Genomic DNA, 16,464 nt, shown 5'->3' with positions numbered 1-16,464 from the left:
AGATTTTGTTTCAAGATGAGAGCAGTACTGTGTCAGTATCAGTGTTTAATTTAGGTTTTACTACGTTTTTATGCTTTTGTCAAGTAGCTGTATTTCCTAACCCTCTGGTCCAAGTGTAAGTTTATAGATCATCTTCTTTAAGAATGACAGTTCTTTCTTCAGTTAATATTGGCGCACAGACTTGTTAATTATCAATCCATCTTCATCTCAGTTTTCTAGCAATAAATATAGATTAAGCCTTTAGAATGTTAAGACTATGTATATTACAATGTTTATAAGTTAAAAAGCGTACTTGTTACGTGCGTGGCAAGAGAAATCATTAATAATTCTGCTTAGTCACTTCCACAATGAATATTGCAGGGAATCCGTTTTTCTCTTCTTATGTCATCAAGACTGAATGCAGGAGGGAAATAAAAAATATTTCTATTTTTCCTACATCCTATAAATGCTATCTTACCTACTTAGTATTGATCTTACTTTTTTCCCCAAAAAAATTGTGTTTCATAAAGAATAAAGGTGACTATAGTGAAGATTAAGACTTAGAAAGTCCTGTTTTCTTTTTGGATTTAGCATGTTTTGAAGCCATTCAGTCCAAATGTTAGGAAGATGGTGGGTTTATGTCGTTGTCTCTTAACTTTTCTATCAAATAAATAGGATAATTGAAAACCAAGACTAAATCAACATTAGTCAGCACAGCATATTCTCTGGTTGCCCAAGTCTGAATTATAAAGGGAAAAACCAAACATCAGAAGTGTTTAGTTTTATTTGAATTCACATTTCCTAGCACTGGAAAATTGTCTTTCAACTGTATTTGTATATCATAATTTTCTTCCCAGAAAAATGCAACGTTTGCTTCTTCTTAATAGACATGCAGTTGCTGGATCGTTCTGTATTTTTATGATAGCTGGTAAGGGGAAATGAGAGTCTGCTGAGTCAAGAGCCGGAACAGCCATTAGCCCTCAGGACGCTATTGCCTTTTTTGTTTTATAATTCCATGTCTGTGTTGGAAATGTGATTTTAGGCAGTATCAGTTCACAAACACTCCCACTGCACTTTTGAAACGAAAATAGTATCTAGAGGTTAAGGACAAGTGCAGAAGCAATAGGATATAGTTTTAGAAGAGACAGTTTTGGTTTTCTACCATGGCCACTTATCTTTATAAGGCTATATGTATGTCAATGAAGCGATGTGTACTATAGCAAAGTCATAAAGTCTTTTCAAGCTAATATGTTATTACTGATTCATGGTATGTACTTAAAGAAAAAAAAAGTGTTAGAGGGTTTGATTGCTTCTCTTTAGCTATAAATGGGAATTTTTCATTTTCTGCGGAATATTATATTTTGTGAATAGCGTTGGAGCTACAGGTCTGACATTTTCAAGCTTGCTTAGTCACTCCAGGTTACGTGTACCGCAGTGAGACCTGATACTCAAAGTGGCATATAACAGCATCAGTAGGGCTGAAGCAACTTAGAGAGGCCACTCAAAGACCTAGCATCCTTGAAAATCCTTGAGATGAAAGATGTCTTCAATTAAACAACTACATTAATTACTGCTTTTGGAAGTACAACCGTAAACATTGTTCCCTTTCACAGTCCTTTAGCAAATTCCAGTTCCAAAGGCTGCAATTCTAGAATTGTTGCTCTAGTTAGCTTCAGAAAAGAAAGGCTAGTAGGGTAAATCTACATTTGAGAATTTTGTTAGATCATCAGTAATATTTCAGTTCTTGTGCAATGTGAACAAAGGCATGATTATGGAGTTTTATGAATTTTATTCTGTTTATTCATATTTGTCTAGTTCATGTTAATTCAGAAATATGTTCAGACACTATGAAAAAGTTCTGAAACTTTAAACAAGTAAGAAAACCAACAGACTTCTTCTGCAAAAGCTTACTGATATTCACAGTCTTTATTCAAGTGAGTATTCCCAGATGCCATGTAAAATATGGAACTAATCATTTGTGAATTTTAGCTTTTGATTCAGTTCTTTATGTTCTAACTCAGAAGACCAGTTTAGCAACATGCATCAGTCTTTAAGGCAGAAGATATTTTCTCTTAGAGCAGAAGTGGAAATAAGTGACAAAGACTATTGCTTGGGCACAAGCTTCTCTGACAGCCTCTATCTTCTAGATATAATTCTGCTACTCATTTTCATTGGTAGTTTACATTCTTAATAGTTTTTGCATTTGTGGTAGAGGATACATCTCAGTGTATGTAATGATTGCAGATTTAACATAAAATAAATCAACAGAATAAAAATAAAATATTACTGTTAGGAAGAAAAAATATTTTTGGAAGGGAGGAGAGGCAGGTTAGAGAAGATACCTATTAATAGTGAGCTGTGCTAAGTTGTAGTGCTTGAACGTGTTATCTCAAATTTGCATCTTCTTTTGTTGTTCCAGCATAGACCCTCGTTCTATTTTTAACCTCATGATGAAGCAGATAATGTAAGATTTCATTTAAAAAGAAAAAGCCTCTCTGCTGAGGATGATACGTAGGCAAAGATTATAATCTCTTATGTTCTTCCATAATTTCTTTCATCCTTAATGTACTGTGATCGTTTGCAGTAATTTATGTGATTTAGATTCTACATTTAATGGTAAGAAACTACTCTTATTTTGCCAAATACAGTAATCCTACCATGTATAATGCTACAATATAAACAACTTAAAGGATGTAAACAATGAAAGGGATATCTAAGTGATATGACGCGGAGTGAAATAACAAGCTGACTCTTTTCATTATTTCTTTGCCACCATCTGGGGTCACATTATTTTCATAGAATCATAGAATAACCAAGTTGGAAGAGACCCAACAGATCATCGAGTCCAACCATTCCTATCAAACACTAAACAATGCCCCTTAGCACCTTGTCCACCCATGCCTTAAACACCTCCAGGGAAGGTGAATAAACCACCTCCCTGCATAGCCTGTTCCAGTGATCAATGACCCTTTCTGTGAAAATTTTTTTCCTAATGTCCAGCCTAAATCTCCCCTGGCGGAGCTTGAGGCCATTCCCTCTTGTCCTGTCCCCTGTCACGTGGAAGAAGAGGCCAGCACCCTCCTCTCTACAACCTCCTTTCAGGTAGTTATAGAGAGCAATGAGGTCCCCCCTCAGCCTCCTCATTTTGGAGGTTTTGGTCTTGATTCATCAAGAGTTAATTTTAGATTTAACTGGAATTTTATTAAAAATACTCATAAATACAGTTACTGCTGTGATTCTGCATTAAAAAGTATCTTTGACTCCAAAAAGCCTCAAGACTTTTTTATGAAAGGTGTAGTTATGCCACAAAACAGAAATGTAATCATACTTGACATCAAAAATGAACGGCAGAGGACACAGGTTGTATACTAAATATAGCTTAGTGTCTGTGCTTTTGGCAATTGAAGCTTAAGAGTCATAGAGAAAAGTATGTGACTTTTCAAATCAGATAATATTCAACTTAGTGGAACAGAGATAAATCTTCCCTCTTTTTTTTGTTCTTTTCATTCATTTCACATCCTCGCAACTCTGCCACCTTCCCTTCCTTCCACTCTCACATGATACTCAATGTACAGAAAATTTCTATATATTCAAGTTTCATGTTTTCATTCAGTTCCTCTTTAGATTCACTGAATGAGTCACTGTCATCAATATATAACTTAAAAATAGATCCGGTTCATTTCATTTGCTTAGTAAGTTTCTACATACAGTCTAGATTTAATGATGGTCAAGTCATATAAAGAAAACACAGACCCACTGCTGAGGAGTTAAAATGTTTAAAGAAAAACAGAATGGTATTCGGGATATTTCATCTCAGCTTTGTTGAACCATGTAGAAGGGGACTCAGGTATACAGCTATTTAATCAATAATTCTTGACAGTGTGGGAATTAATTTCTTAGACCTATGATGGCCAGAACATTGTAGACCACTGCCACACAAGCATCCGAGCTGTGCTCAATGATTGCCCATCCAGAATGTACAAAAAGAAGGGTAATTTTGCTTCTGTCCAAGCAAACAAATTGCAAAATCAATCATTGTGTCTTTTGGACTTATTTGCATTGTGGTTGCATTTGATGATTGGATTAGCTTCTATATTCATAAACTCACTTAGATGTTGAATCAGTGATTTAAATTTTATTGACTTTTTTAGCAGAGAGATAGTGTTAGAGAAAATTAATTCTGAAATTTGCTATTTATAAGAGAAACAGTTATGAATGTTTCAAGTTTTTTGTTCAGTGAAAGTGTTGACTCTGTTTTTTTCAAAATAATTGCAATACTTTGTAAAATGCCCCAGTATTTGCAACAAAGCAAAGGTACTGCAAAAAGGAATTCCATTCATATTTGTATTTTCTCTGAAAGGTTCAGTCATCATTCTTGTACTTGAAAGGTAGGCCATTGTATAGAATATAGGTGTTAGTATATGATTTTTCCTTTACTATCACTGACATACAGTTTATACATCTAACAGAAGAGATTTTATTCTGCAATGTACTTGCCTTCATAGGTTGTACAAAACCTTATATTTGAGGTTAAATAGGGCTCAGAAGTGCATGCTGTCTTGGTGACAGCGCTGGCCCTCATAAGGAACGCTCCCCTGTACAAGCGGTATATATATACAAATACTGGTATTTGTATATCCAAGAAACAAAGCAAGCGGTATATATATACAAATACTGGTATTTGTATATCCAAGAAACAAAGCAACAGAGAACAATGATGGAAGGCATTGATAAACAACTGTTATTTACAGAAATAGGATGAGTAACAGTCTTTACCTATAAATAAGATAAACTGATCTATTTCTACATGCCTTCCATTCTAAAAGGAATTTCTGCTTGTACCTGAAGGCTGAAAGGGAGCAAAAGTTTCCTTGTACTATGTTTCATTTTACTTAATTCTGCCTCCCACTTCACAGAATCACAGAATCACAGAATAACCAGGTTGGAAGAGACCCAGCGGATCACCGAGTCCAACCGTTCCTACCAAACACTAAACCATATCCCTCAGCACCTCGTCCACCCGTGCCTTAAACACCTCCAGGGAAGGTGACTCAACCACCTCCCTGGGCACCCTGTTCCAGTGCCCAATGACCCTTTCTGTAAAGAATTTTTTCCTAACGTCTAGCCTAAATCTCCCCTGGCGGAGCTTGAGGCCATTCCCTCTTGTCCTGTCCCCTGTCACTTGGGAGAAGAGGCCAGCACCCTCCTCTCTACAACGTCCTTTCAGGTAGTTGTAGAGAGCAATGAGGTCACCCCTCAGCCTCCTCTTCTCCAGGCTAAACAACCCCAGCTCTCTCAGCCGCTCCTCATAAGGCCTGTTCTCCAGCCCTTTCACCAGCTTTGTTGCTCTTCTCTGGACTCTCTCCAGAGCCTCAACATCCTTCTTGTGGTGAGGGGCCCAGAACTGAACACAGTATTCGAGGAGCGGTCTCACCAGTGCCGAGTACAGAGGGAGGATAACCTCCCTGGACCTGCTGGTCACGCCGTTTCTGATACAAGCCAAGATGCCATTGGCCTTCTTGGCCACCTGGGCACACTGCTAGCTCATATTCAGTTGGCTGTCAACCAACACCCCCAGGTCCCTCTCCTCCAGGCAGCTTTCTAGACAGACTTCTCCCAGTCTGTAGCACTGCACAGGGTTGTTGTGCCCCAAGTGCAGGACCCGGCATTTGGCCTTGTTAAACCTCATGCCATTGGACTCTGCCCAGCGGTCCAGCCTGTTCAGATCCCTTTGCAGAGCCTCCCGACCCTCCAGCAGATCGACACTTCCACCCAGCTTAGTGTCATCTGCAAACTTGCTAAGGGTGCACTCGATGCCTTCATCCAGGTCATTGATGAAGACATTGAACAGGGCTGGACCCAGCACTGAGCCCTGGGGAACCCCACTTGTCACTGGCCTCCAGCTGGATTTCACACCATTTCCCACCACTCTCTGGGCCTGGCCATCCAACCAGTTTTCCACCCAGGAGAGTGTGCACCTCTCCAGGCCAGAGGCTGACAGTTTCTCAAGCAGAATGCTGTGAGAAACTGTGTCAAAGGCACAGTTTCTTTGACACTTAATCTTGTGGAAGCTATACCAGCTAGTGTATAGGTTAGTTTCTGAAACTTGATATGTGTGGGTTTTATACATTCTTTAAAGTATATTAATTTGCCTGATGATATGTTTTGTGTTGGGTTTTTTATGGAAGAAGTGGAAATGCTTTTGGTGCAGAACTCCATTAAATGAGCGAAAAACGAATGTAAATTAATTTGGATACGGAGAACAGTTGTGTGTGATATGTGGCTTTATGAAGATATTAATTGCAATTTGATATGCAATTTGAGTATCTATTGCCTGAACTGTGGTGAAGGTTTAGCATCTTCTCAGCCATTAATAGTTCCAGATCAGAACTCTTTAAACACTAACAGTTTTCGGATTAAAGTAAATTCAGGGAATTTTAGCCATGTGATCGTATGATGTATCATATGATTCTTTATAGTAATGTATACAACAACAGGTACTAAAGAAACACCAATTCAAGTAGAATGTTATAGATTTTGGAAGCTTAATAGGGTTTTTCTGAGTCTGTGAAGTAAAAGTGATGTAGCCTAGGTTTAATGTGAAAGCTCTCCAGTCTTCTGAGAATAACATGCTCTCAATGCTCCTGGAGGAAGGCATGTTTTTTTAACATGGTTTTCCCTGATAAAGAAAGAAATGAGCACAATATATGATATAAATTTAATGTCTGATGTAATTTTTTTGAAAATAAATATTGTTCTTTTTTTGGTATGTAACCTACTATTCTTTATTTTAATAAAAAAGTGTAGATATATGTTGATACATTTTGAAATGTGGAGACACGTATGTATTAGAAGCCCACTAGTTCACACAACAAAAAAGAAGGAATATATGTATATCATACCATTATGTGAAGTACTTTGGAAATTCAGGGACACCAATAAAAAGCTAATATATCTGACTACAGAGACAAGATGCATTTTTTAATTTTTTTTAAATTGAAAAAACATGCTTGCTTTTTTAATATGCTAGTGCTTGCATGATATAGTTTCTCTTCAGAATATGTAGTGCAACAGAAAAACAAATGGTTTGAGTTAAGATTTAAATCACCAGGCTTTATTAAACTAGATTAGTAATTATCCAGAAATATTAAATTTATATCACATACTGTGCTCATTTCTGTCTTTACTGGGGAAAACCATGTTAAGAAGACATGCCTTCCTCCAGGAGCATTGAAGTTTTTGAGAGAGGTATCTAATTAAAATGCAAAAGCAATACAGTATAGACACAGAGTTTGGTAGCTCATACATTCAAAAGTAATTGTAACTAAAGCCATCTCAGGAGCATTGCCATGTCTGATAGTTTTAAAGAGGTAGGATTTCTTTTCTTTTCGTATAGGCGATTCCCCTCCTCCCCAACTATTTTCACTTTATTGGAAGACTTATTGGGGCAAGTATTTGTACAGCTTTGGCTTGCTGACTTTTCTGAAATGTGACTATTTCTCTGTGTACTTTCACCTTCCCTGGAAGTGTTTAGGGCATGGGTGGATGAGGTGCTAGGGGGCTTGGTTTGGTGTTTGATAGGAATGGTTGGACTCGATGATCCGGTGGGTCTCTTCCAACCTGGTTATTCTATGATTCTATGATTCTATTCTATGACATACTTTACTGAATTTACCTATACTTTGACTGATCCCTGTGAGGAGGCAGGCTCCCCGATTTTCGGAAAAACACTGTTTTACTCAAATGTTTTAAAGTGTTTTGAGTGTTACATTGAAATTTAATTCTGATGCTATGAGGGTCATGCAAATTTGTGATGTTGGCTTGCTTCACAGTGAGCTAAAAGAAAATGTATAGTCATTACCAGGAGCATTTTCACACAAGGTAAAAGTTGGTGGTGAGACAGAACAACAGGTATAATGCCATGAGTCCTCTCTATAACTATACTGATTAGCTAGGGAGATGTCTTTATTGAAACTTACTATGGGGTGGGTGGATGGTGTGTTTTGAGTGTTGATGTTAATGTCTTTTTAAGTGCAAATTCTTCCACCTAAGTTGGAAAGTCAAAACAACAGATAAAAAGATTGGAAGCAGTATTTTCAGAAGCAGTATTTTTGAAAGCAGTATTTTTTCAAAATAACGGCCAGCTACATTATAGTGGACAGTGTTCCCAATAAGAGCTCCCAGTGGAAGGCTGAAGCTAGAAGATGTTGTACAGACCTTGAGGAACAAATAGGGAACAATCAAGTCAAATTACAGCAATAGTGTTTTGATCATGGAATGCATTATTGAAACTGTCACTAAAGCAGTTATGTTTATACTTTCATATGGACAATTTGTTAAAGATGTTGGCAATATTTTTTGGGGGATGAAATGAATGAAGGTTTAGTCAACACCTGTATGAGAAGATGAACTGAGTTTCCTGTATTGCTAGTAGAAAAGAGGATTAAAAATTTGTGAAAGTTGAAGCAAAAGAAGTTCAGAATTAGGTGCAGTTTTTCAGTAGTGCACTGCAGGGAAATAGCACGTTTGTTGGGTAGATTATGCCAAACTAACCTGATCGCCTTCTATGACAAAGTAACTCGGCTGCTGGACGAGGGAAAGGCTGTGGATGTGGTCTTCCTGGACTTAAGTAAAGCCTTTGACACAGTTTCTCACAGCATTCTGCTTGAGAATCGGGAGGCTCTGCAAAGGGATCTGAACAGGCTGGACCACTGGGCAGAGTCCAATGGGATGAGGTTTAACAAGGCCAAATGCCGGGTCCTGCACTCAGGGCACAACAACCCTATGCAGTGCTACAGACTAGGAGAAGTCTGTCTAGAAAGCTGCCTGGAGGAGAGGGACCTGGGGGTGTTGGTTGACAGCCAACTGAATATGAGCTAGCAGTGTGCCCAGGTGGCCAAGAAGGCCAATGGCATCTTGGCTTGTATCAGAAACGGCGTGACCAGCAGGTCCAGGGAGGTTATCCTCCCTCTGTACTCGGCACTGGTGAGACCGCTCCTCGAATACTGTGTTCAGTTCTGGGCCCCTCACCACAAGAAGGATGTTGAGGCTCTGGAACGAGTCCAGAGAAGAGCAACAAAGCTGGTGAAGGGGCTGGAGAACAAGTCTTATGAGGAGTGGCTGAGGGAGCTAGGGTTGATTAGCTTGGAGAAGAGTAGGCTGATGGGAGACCTCATTGCTCTCTATAACTACCTGAAAAGAGGTTGTAGAGAGGAGGGTGCTGGCCTCTTCTCCCAAGTGACAGGGGACAGGACAAGAGGGAATGGCCTCAAGCTCCGCCAGGGGAGATTTAGGCTGGACATTAGGAAAAAATTCTTCCCAGAAGGGGTCATTGGGCACTGGAACAGGCTGTGCAGGGAGGTGGTTGAGTCACCTTCCCTGGAGGTGTTTAAGGCACGGGAGGACGAGGTGCTAAGGGGCATGGTTTAGTGTTTGATAGGAATGGTTGGATTCGATGATCCGGTGGGTCTCTTCCAACCTGGTTATTCTATGATTCTATGATTATAAAGGAGAAAGTATCAGCTCAGAATGAAAGGTTCTATACTCAGATTACCAACAATCTGATATCTATCCTTTGACCAGCTGAGGGACCCCTTTGCTAATACCAGCATCTAGATCTTCTGGAAGAGGGAAGAATAATCTGTTATCTGAAATCTAGGTCTCAAGAAAATATTCCAGACAGTATTTTTGCTTTGATTTAATAAATGTTATAGAAGCAATGCCATGGTAATTATAAGAAATTGTTAGACGTGACTAGGATCTAAGAGGATTTTTTTCTCTTTGGCTTGCAAAATGTGATTATTATGCTATGCGCCACACTGTCATACACATTTAAACAGACAGACATCTCTGCATCTATCCCAGTTCCTTTCTTAGTCATTTTACTGTAGAAGCTGTATTATCTTCACTTGCTAAAAGCATTATGATAAAACAGAATAAAAAACAGAGGCAGCCTGGCAATTCACCAGGCTTTTAGATTCTTGACAAGTTTCAGTTTGATAATACCATTTCTTAAGTGATTTCTCTGTCTTTCTGTTAAATCATATAAATAAAATGCAAACTGCTTGACAGAACATGTAAAGTTAGTTTTCCAATCCATTTGCATTTTTTTACCCTTTACTGAAACCCTTCTTTTTAGTTTTTGTAAATGGAACTTTTTTGGCGTTGTTGCTAAAATGTGTCAAGTTCTTTGAATAAAACTTTGTTCAGTGTCTTCATGTAGTTCAAATAATCTGTGGGTGAAGAAAAAATGCAGTGAATGCTTTTTGGATGTTCAGTGTAGGTGTTCACGAGTGTTATCAACCTTAAAAAAATATCCTTTTTAAAAGGTATTTTGTATAGCTAATGAGGTAACTGTAGGTCTATAGCTTTGTGAAGCATAGTAAGGCTGAGATAAAATTTCACTTTTATACTTAGTAATGTTAGGCAAACCTTTCCTAAAGAGGGATTCAAACTGAAGATAAGAAAAACAGAATGAGAAAAGAATGAGAAAAGAGAGGGTTGTAATGTGCATTATGTTTAAACTGAGTGTAGTTCTGTAAACAGTCTCACAGGTGCTTACTTCCCACTATTTGAGGTCTGTAATAGCACCAAAAAATTAAGAAATATTAATTCAGAGAGCAGTACACTCTTTCTTCTATCTAGGCAAGACAGTCAAAACAAAAAAAAACCCCAACACCTGTGTGTTATTTAAAGCAAGTTGGTATGTGTTAACATAGCTGTCAGCAACTGAAATGATAGAATTATCATTGTTATCAAATACAGCTATAAAGTGAACATAAGGCATGCTTCAGGTTAGTCAGAAGAGGTCCTCTGTTTTTCACTGTGCACGCCTGCTTGAAATGAAACTGTGTGTTATTGGTTAACTGGGATGCTTAGCATAATCACTTTGCAAGGCTGTGGTGGAGGGAGGTGATTATCACTGAGAACAGATGGGCAGGTCCAAAGCATTGCCAGATTCTGCACAAGCTCCATGTGCTGTAGGTTCTAGCTCTCTTTTCTTCAGCATTTCAAATTTTTATTCATTGTGCATATTTTGAAGGGCTGTCTGAGCTGGAGGTCAGGGATGACCTTACACTCTAGCTCACAGATGTAGGAATGGGGAATTAAAAGCACTATCGCTACATTTCTGAATGGATGGGGCAGACTGCTTTTTGTACGATTGCTTACCTAAATGTTTGAAAGGATTTATGCCCGAGCTTAGGACTCTACTCTGCGTCTGTAGCTCTCTGTGGATTGTATTGTGTGTGTGACCAGAAATGATATTCTCGGATATGAACACTGTCTCTGCCTCTCCTAAAGTGCATCCTCCTAATGGGACTCGGTTTTATACTTTTCAGGTAAGTGAACTTTTATAAAACTGAAAGGATTTTTCATGGTATTTAAACTTTGAGTAAGAGCAACTAATAGGTTAAGAAGCTTATGTGTTAATTGATTTTATTGATAGGAGAAAATATGTAAGAAGTCGTTATTGTCATAGTAAGTTTACTGCCTTAAAAATTAAAAAGACCAGCATGTAAATTGTTCCTAAACAAACATAAAATTGCATTCACAATGATTTTGCTATTGAATGTCTTTCCCAATATTATTAATATCTTACAATTAATTATATTTATAATTCCTTATATAGACCCAGAGAGTCTTTCTGTTTAGTTTAGATAAGTACTGTGTTGGCATTATCAGAAATTCCAAATTCGTACTATACAAAAAAAGATTTTTAAAACTTTGTATGTTGTACCTGTATGGATTTTTTAATAATAATTCTGAATACAGATTCATGCTAGCTGATGCTTAATTTGATTCATATTGATAGTAATCAAACATGTGCAATTGATAGAACAGCAATCTCTGTTTTAAGGATTAAGGTTCTCAGTTTTAAGGCAAGTTTTGCCACATTCAGGTGTATGTGTGCTTAGCCAAAGCTAAGAATTTATTATAGGCTCTGAATCTAATGTGTGAACCAGTCTAATTGCAACCATCTCCAGTAGGATTTAATGAAAAGAAATCTTCAGTACCATGGCTCTGGAAAACTGTGTAATCCTACATTAAGATTTAACAATAATATAACAGCTCCACAGCCCCCCTTCACCTGCTGCTTGTTATAGCACTCTGGCCCTGCAGGGTAATTCAAACACTCCACTACTTAAAGTGGCAATAGGTTTCTCAGCTCAGCCTCTGACACAGTTAGGATTTAAATAAACTTCCCATTCCTGATTGTATAACAGTTTTGTCTTTTTTGGTTACTTTATGCTTTTGTAGAGTGGTGTCTTTAATATGTAATAAATCCTGTGTAATCTACCAGAGTGAACAATCTGAGGCAATTAGAAGTTGATCACAAAATGTATGGCAAAATTCTTTCACAAAATACAAATGCCCCATTCTTTCGGTCTAGTAACTGCATTTCATTCTTGTCTTCTTTTAATCCACTGTTTTTAAGTGTACTGCCTTGCCCTTCTTACAGTGGTGTCAAGTAATAGTTGAGGGCTGTGCAGAAAGAGTGACATCGTCCTAACAGTGACGATCTGCTGACCCTGGCAGTGATTCAGAGACATGAATGCCCCAGGCCTGTTCCTCTACAGCACGACTACTTTTTTCACACACTGACATCTAAATATTCTGTATAGCCTCCTGTAGCTATGCTCTTAAACATAGTTCCTGGTGTCAGATATTTATTCTGAATGTCTTCAGTTGAAAAAGACACTAAAATTAGGATACTTGGTTGTACCAAATTGAATATTTAATAATGTAGTCATTTATGAAAGTAAGCACTGACAATGAAGTATATAATTTTTTTTACACTATATATTGTTGCAATTGTTGCAATCTCTGTGATTACTATAGATATTATGCCACATACAAAAATTTTCTTTTAGAAATTATTTCTTCCACTGATTTTTAAACTGAGGGGACAATAAATAAAAGGGAGATACAACTAAATTTCCTATTGTGTTCTGGATACTTTAATGAGCAGTGTTGAATGACCTTGGAGTGTAAAGCTGCTAATGCAGGACAGTCTGTGTTTGTGTTCTAGAACAGCTTGGTGTTATCAGTGCTGAAAGAATCCTGCAGAATTAAAAAAAAATAAAAAAGAAAGCCTATATTTTCCTGTGATGGCCAACTTTAGGGTTTTTTTCTGTTTATTTGTTTACGTATGTGCAGTATAATGAAAGTTGTGTGAAGCAAATTTACAGTTCTTGCCTTGGCTTCCATTGACAGTTCTCGCTTCCTAGCTTTTGATCACTGTGTTTGCAGTATCTTCTCTTTCCCTCTTGAGTTACTTCAGTCTTTGCTTATGAACATAATAATAGCTAAAAAGGACTTCATATGAGTCTTGTTAATTGTTTTGAGGTGTTTTAAATGACTTTCACTTTTTGCTTTCCTACTTGTTCTATTGTTTTTATATGTTACACTGTGATCTCTTTGAGACATAGAATCTCTTTCATTTAAATAGCTTGCAAAGTTGTGGGACAGCTTAACTAGTTCTTGATTTGGTATTTAACTAAATGTGTGAAAATAATCTTAGCAAAACCAATGTTCTAGCATGGTAAAAATGGAACAAATACAAAAATTGTGAGATGAGGGCCTGAACTCTGACTGATGGAGGGTAATGAGTGATTAAGCTACTGAATTAATTGTATGTTTATGTAATGACAAAGCAGTTGAGTTAACTGTACACTGATTCAAAACTACAGTGTATTCATTCTTTCAGAAACAAAAATGGTACTGAAGGAAGCACAAAGCATGAGTGCAAGTTGTAATGTTATTATTGGCGTTTCATTGATATTGATTGAAATGAGACCAAATTGGGCTCTACAAGCCAAGGAATGAGGCTAGCCGTACAGGGCTCCATCTAGCAGAGCACTTGTGCTAGAGAGAATCATAATTAGTGTATATCTCTACAAATATTTGAGTATTTATTAAGATCTTAATCAAATGCTTTAATAGCATGCTTTAAAATCAATGTCATAAAATATGTTCACTTTATAAGTGAGCATAAATTGAAAGTCTGCCATAAATTTTCAAATTCAGATTTTCTTGTCTGACAAACTGTATTTTTAGTAGTTGAAATTAACAAGGAATTTTCTCCACAACTAATTGCAACATTTAAAATTATATTTTCAGCTGCAATGACAAAGGATGAATAAACAGTTTTTTCACTTTTCCTTTTATAGAATCATAGGATCATAGAATCCCTTGATTGCAAAAGATCTTTGAGATCATCAAGTCCAACTGTACCTGTCCACTATCAAATCATATCCCTAAGCACTTCATCTACCCATCTTTTAAACACCTCCAGTGATGGTGACTCAAACACCTCCCTGCGCAGCCTGTTCCAGTGCCCGATAACCCTTTCAGTGAAGAAATGTTTCCTGATGTCTAATCTGAACCTCCCCTGACACAATTTGTGGCCATTGCCTGTCACTTGGGCAAAGAGACCAACAACCACTTTGCCACAACCTCCTTTCCAATAGTTTTAGACAATGATAAGGTCTCCCCTCAGACTTCTCTTCTCTAAGCTAAACAACCTCAGTTCCTTCAGCCACTCCTCATAGGGCTTGTTCTCCAGCCCCTTCACTAGCTTCATTGCCCTCCTCTGGATGTGCTCCAGGATCTCACTGTTTTGCTTGTAGTGAGGGTCCCAAAACTGAACACAGTATTTGAGATCCAGCCTCACCAGTGCTGAGTACATGGGCACATTCTCTTCCCTGGACCTGCTGGTCACTCTGTTTTCTGATACAAGTCAAGATGCTATTGGCTTTCCTGGCCACCTGGGCACACTGCTGGCTCGTGTTCAGTTAGCTGTCAGCCAACCCTCAGGTCCTTCACTGCCAGGCAGCTTTCTAGCCACTCTTCCCCAAGCCTGTAGTGCTTCATGGCGTTGTTGTGTCCCAAGTGAAGGATGGGACACTTGGCTTTGTTGAACCTCATCCCGTTGGTCTCAGCACATTGAACTCTCCCCCTTTGCTGTGGCTTTTTTAGCTTCTTTGGTCTCCAGGATGCCTAGCGTTCAGAAAAAGGTTTGAATTTGAAAATTACTTTGATATCTTCAACTGTCTAGAAGCTATGAAATTCCTAGTACCTTTGTTCTGCTCAGGAAATCTGTCCTGAAATTTTGCAAATGTTAAAAGCATGATTTGGTTCAACAGCTATGCTGAACCACCTGTTATAATTAGAGGAAGCTTAAGTTTTGATCCCTAGACTATGCTTAATTAAAGCAATTAAAAGGGAACACTAAATGAGAGGAGGTCATATAAAGAAGTTATATACTATATGAAAGGAAGGATGTGTAATACTACTATGATCATGGTTAATTTTTATGATAACCAAGGCAACACCAGAGTTTAGTGCTTTGTATCTGAATATCTCTCTGTTTTATCTCAATTTGCTTGTGCCAAACTTGGGAGACTTCTGCAGCGATATAACAGAAAGCTGTGGTTTTCTTTCTTTCTTTTTGTCTTCAAGCCTGATAAAAATATAATATTTCTACTACTCTATGTAGATAAATTAGTTTGCTGGCAGTTCCACAGTATGCATGTATCTTTCATGAACATTGCAAACATGAAAGTAACATTCCCTTGCTCTCTGGTTGGTCTTGTATTTCACTGTATTTAGTGGTTATTTGTGTAAAATAATGATACAGGTGGAAAAGTTAGGATCAGAATGGAGATATTTTTAACTCGGTTATTGACTATGAAATGGAAAACGTAAGTGCACTGAAAAGATTTTTTTAATCAAGCTGGTTTTATGGAGTTTCATACTTATGAACATATAGCACAAAGGATCTTATTTTTGAAAGTTCAGATCGCATTTTTCAAAGTTGTGTAATACTGGTTTTATAATTTAAAAACAACTTAAATTTATGCTGGTTTATAATATCCAGTAAATATTTTTTGTGTTCCTAAATCAGTTGTCTTCACTAATACATGTGAATACTACCTTAGAATACTAACTGATTTCTAACTTCTAAATGTTCAAAATATCTTCGCATTATATACAATATTTGTTTCAACCAAATTTAAAATTGCAAGAAACTTTTCTGTTTCAGCATCTTTGCAAAAGAAAAAATACTGAAATATTTCTGAGTACAGTACTTGTAACTTTTGTAACTTTCAGTTATTAAGCTAGGCACATATCTAAAGCACAGATCTAAGCACAGACCTAATTAAGGGCTAAAAGTAGTTGAGAATGGGCGGGATTTAGAGACTAGGCACATGCAGTAGAGAAATAAACACAGTTAAGTTCTGTCAGCACATGGAGACATAAAAATGGAAATACAGTATGAACTACTAAAAATGTATTGCTGATCGAAGTTTTGAAACTGGGTTACTGGGAAACTGTGAAAGGTTTCTATACATAAAACGTATCTATCACCATGATACTGATTGCTACTGGTTTTTTATTTCTTAGCAACTAAGTGTTACACTGTAGTGATAGTACATTAACAGCAGAACGGAAACAAAAAAAGTTACTTTCTGCTACAGAATG

The 16,464-nt window shown here is 37.5% G+C and overlaps 1 protein-coding gene across 9 annotated transcripts in view; it reads left to right on the top strand.

Moving 5' to 3' along the window:
- Positions 1-16,464, top strand: part of PPFIA2 (PTPRF interacting protein alpha 2) — a 324,302-nt gene that overhangs the window by 85,399 nt on the left and 222,439 nt on the right. For 3 of the 9 annotated variants that reach the window (XM_069858327.1, XM_069858319.1, XM_069858312.1), the window contains exon 1: positions 10,923-11,318. The exons of the other annotated variants lie outside the window; for them this stretch is intronic. In XM_069858327.1, the coding sequence (XP_069714428.1) occupies positions 11,238-11,318 (81 nt within the window). In that variant the 5' untranslated portion in view covers positions 10,923-11,237. Of the gene's footprint in view, positions 1-10,922; positions 11,319-16,464 lie in introns of those variants that run through there. 9 annotated transcript variants of the gene reach the window in all.

Source organism: Phaenicophaeus curvirostris, chromosome 1 (assembly GCF_032191515.1).
Source record: "Phaenicophaeus curvirostris isolate KB17595 chromosome 1, BPBGC_Pcur_1.0, whole genome shotgun sequence".
NCBI lineage: Eukaryota > Metazoa > Chordata > Aves > Cuculiformes > Cuculidae > Phaenicophaeus > Phaenicophaeus curvirostris.
The sequence above is the reverse complement of the archived record's forward strand: the minus strand, read 5'-3'. Positions and strand labels throughout refer to the sequence as shown.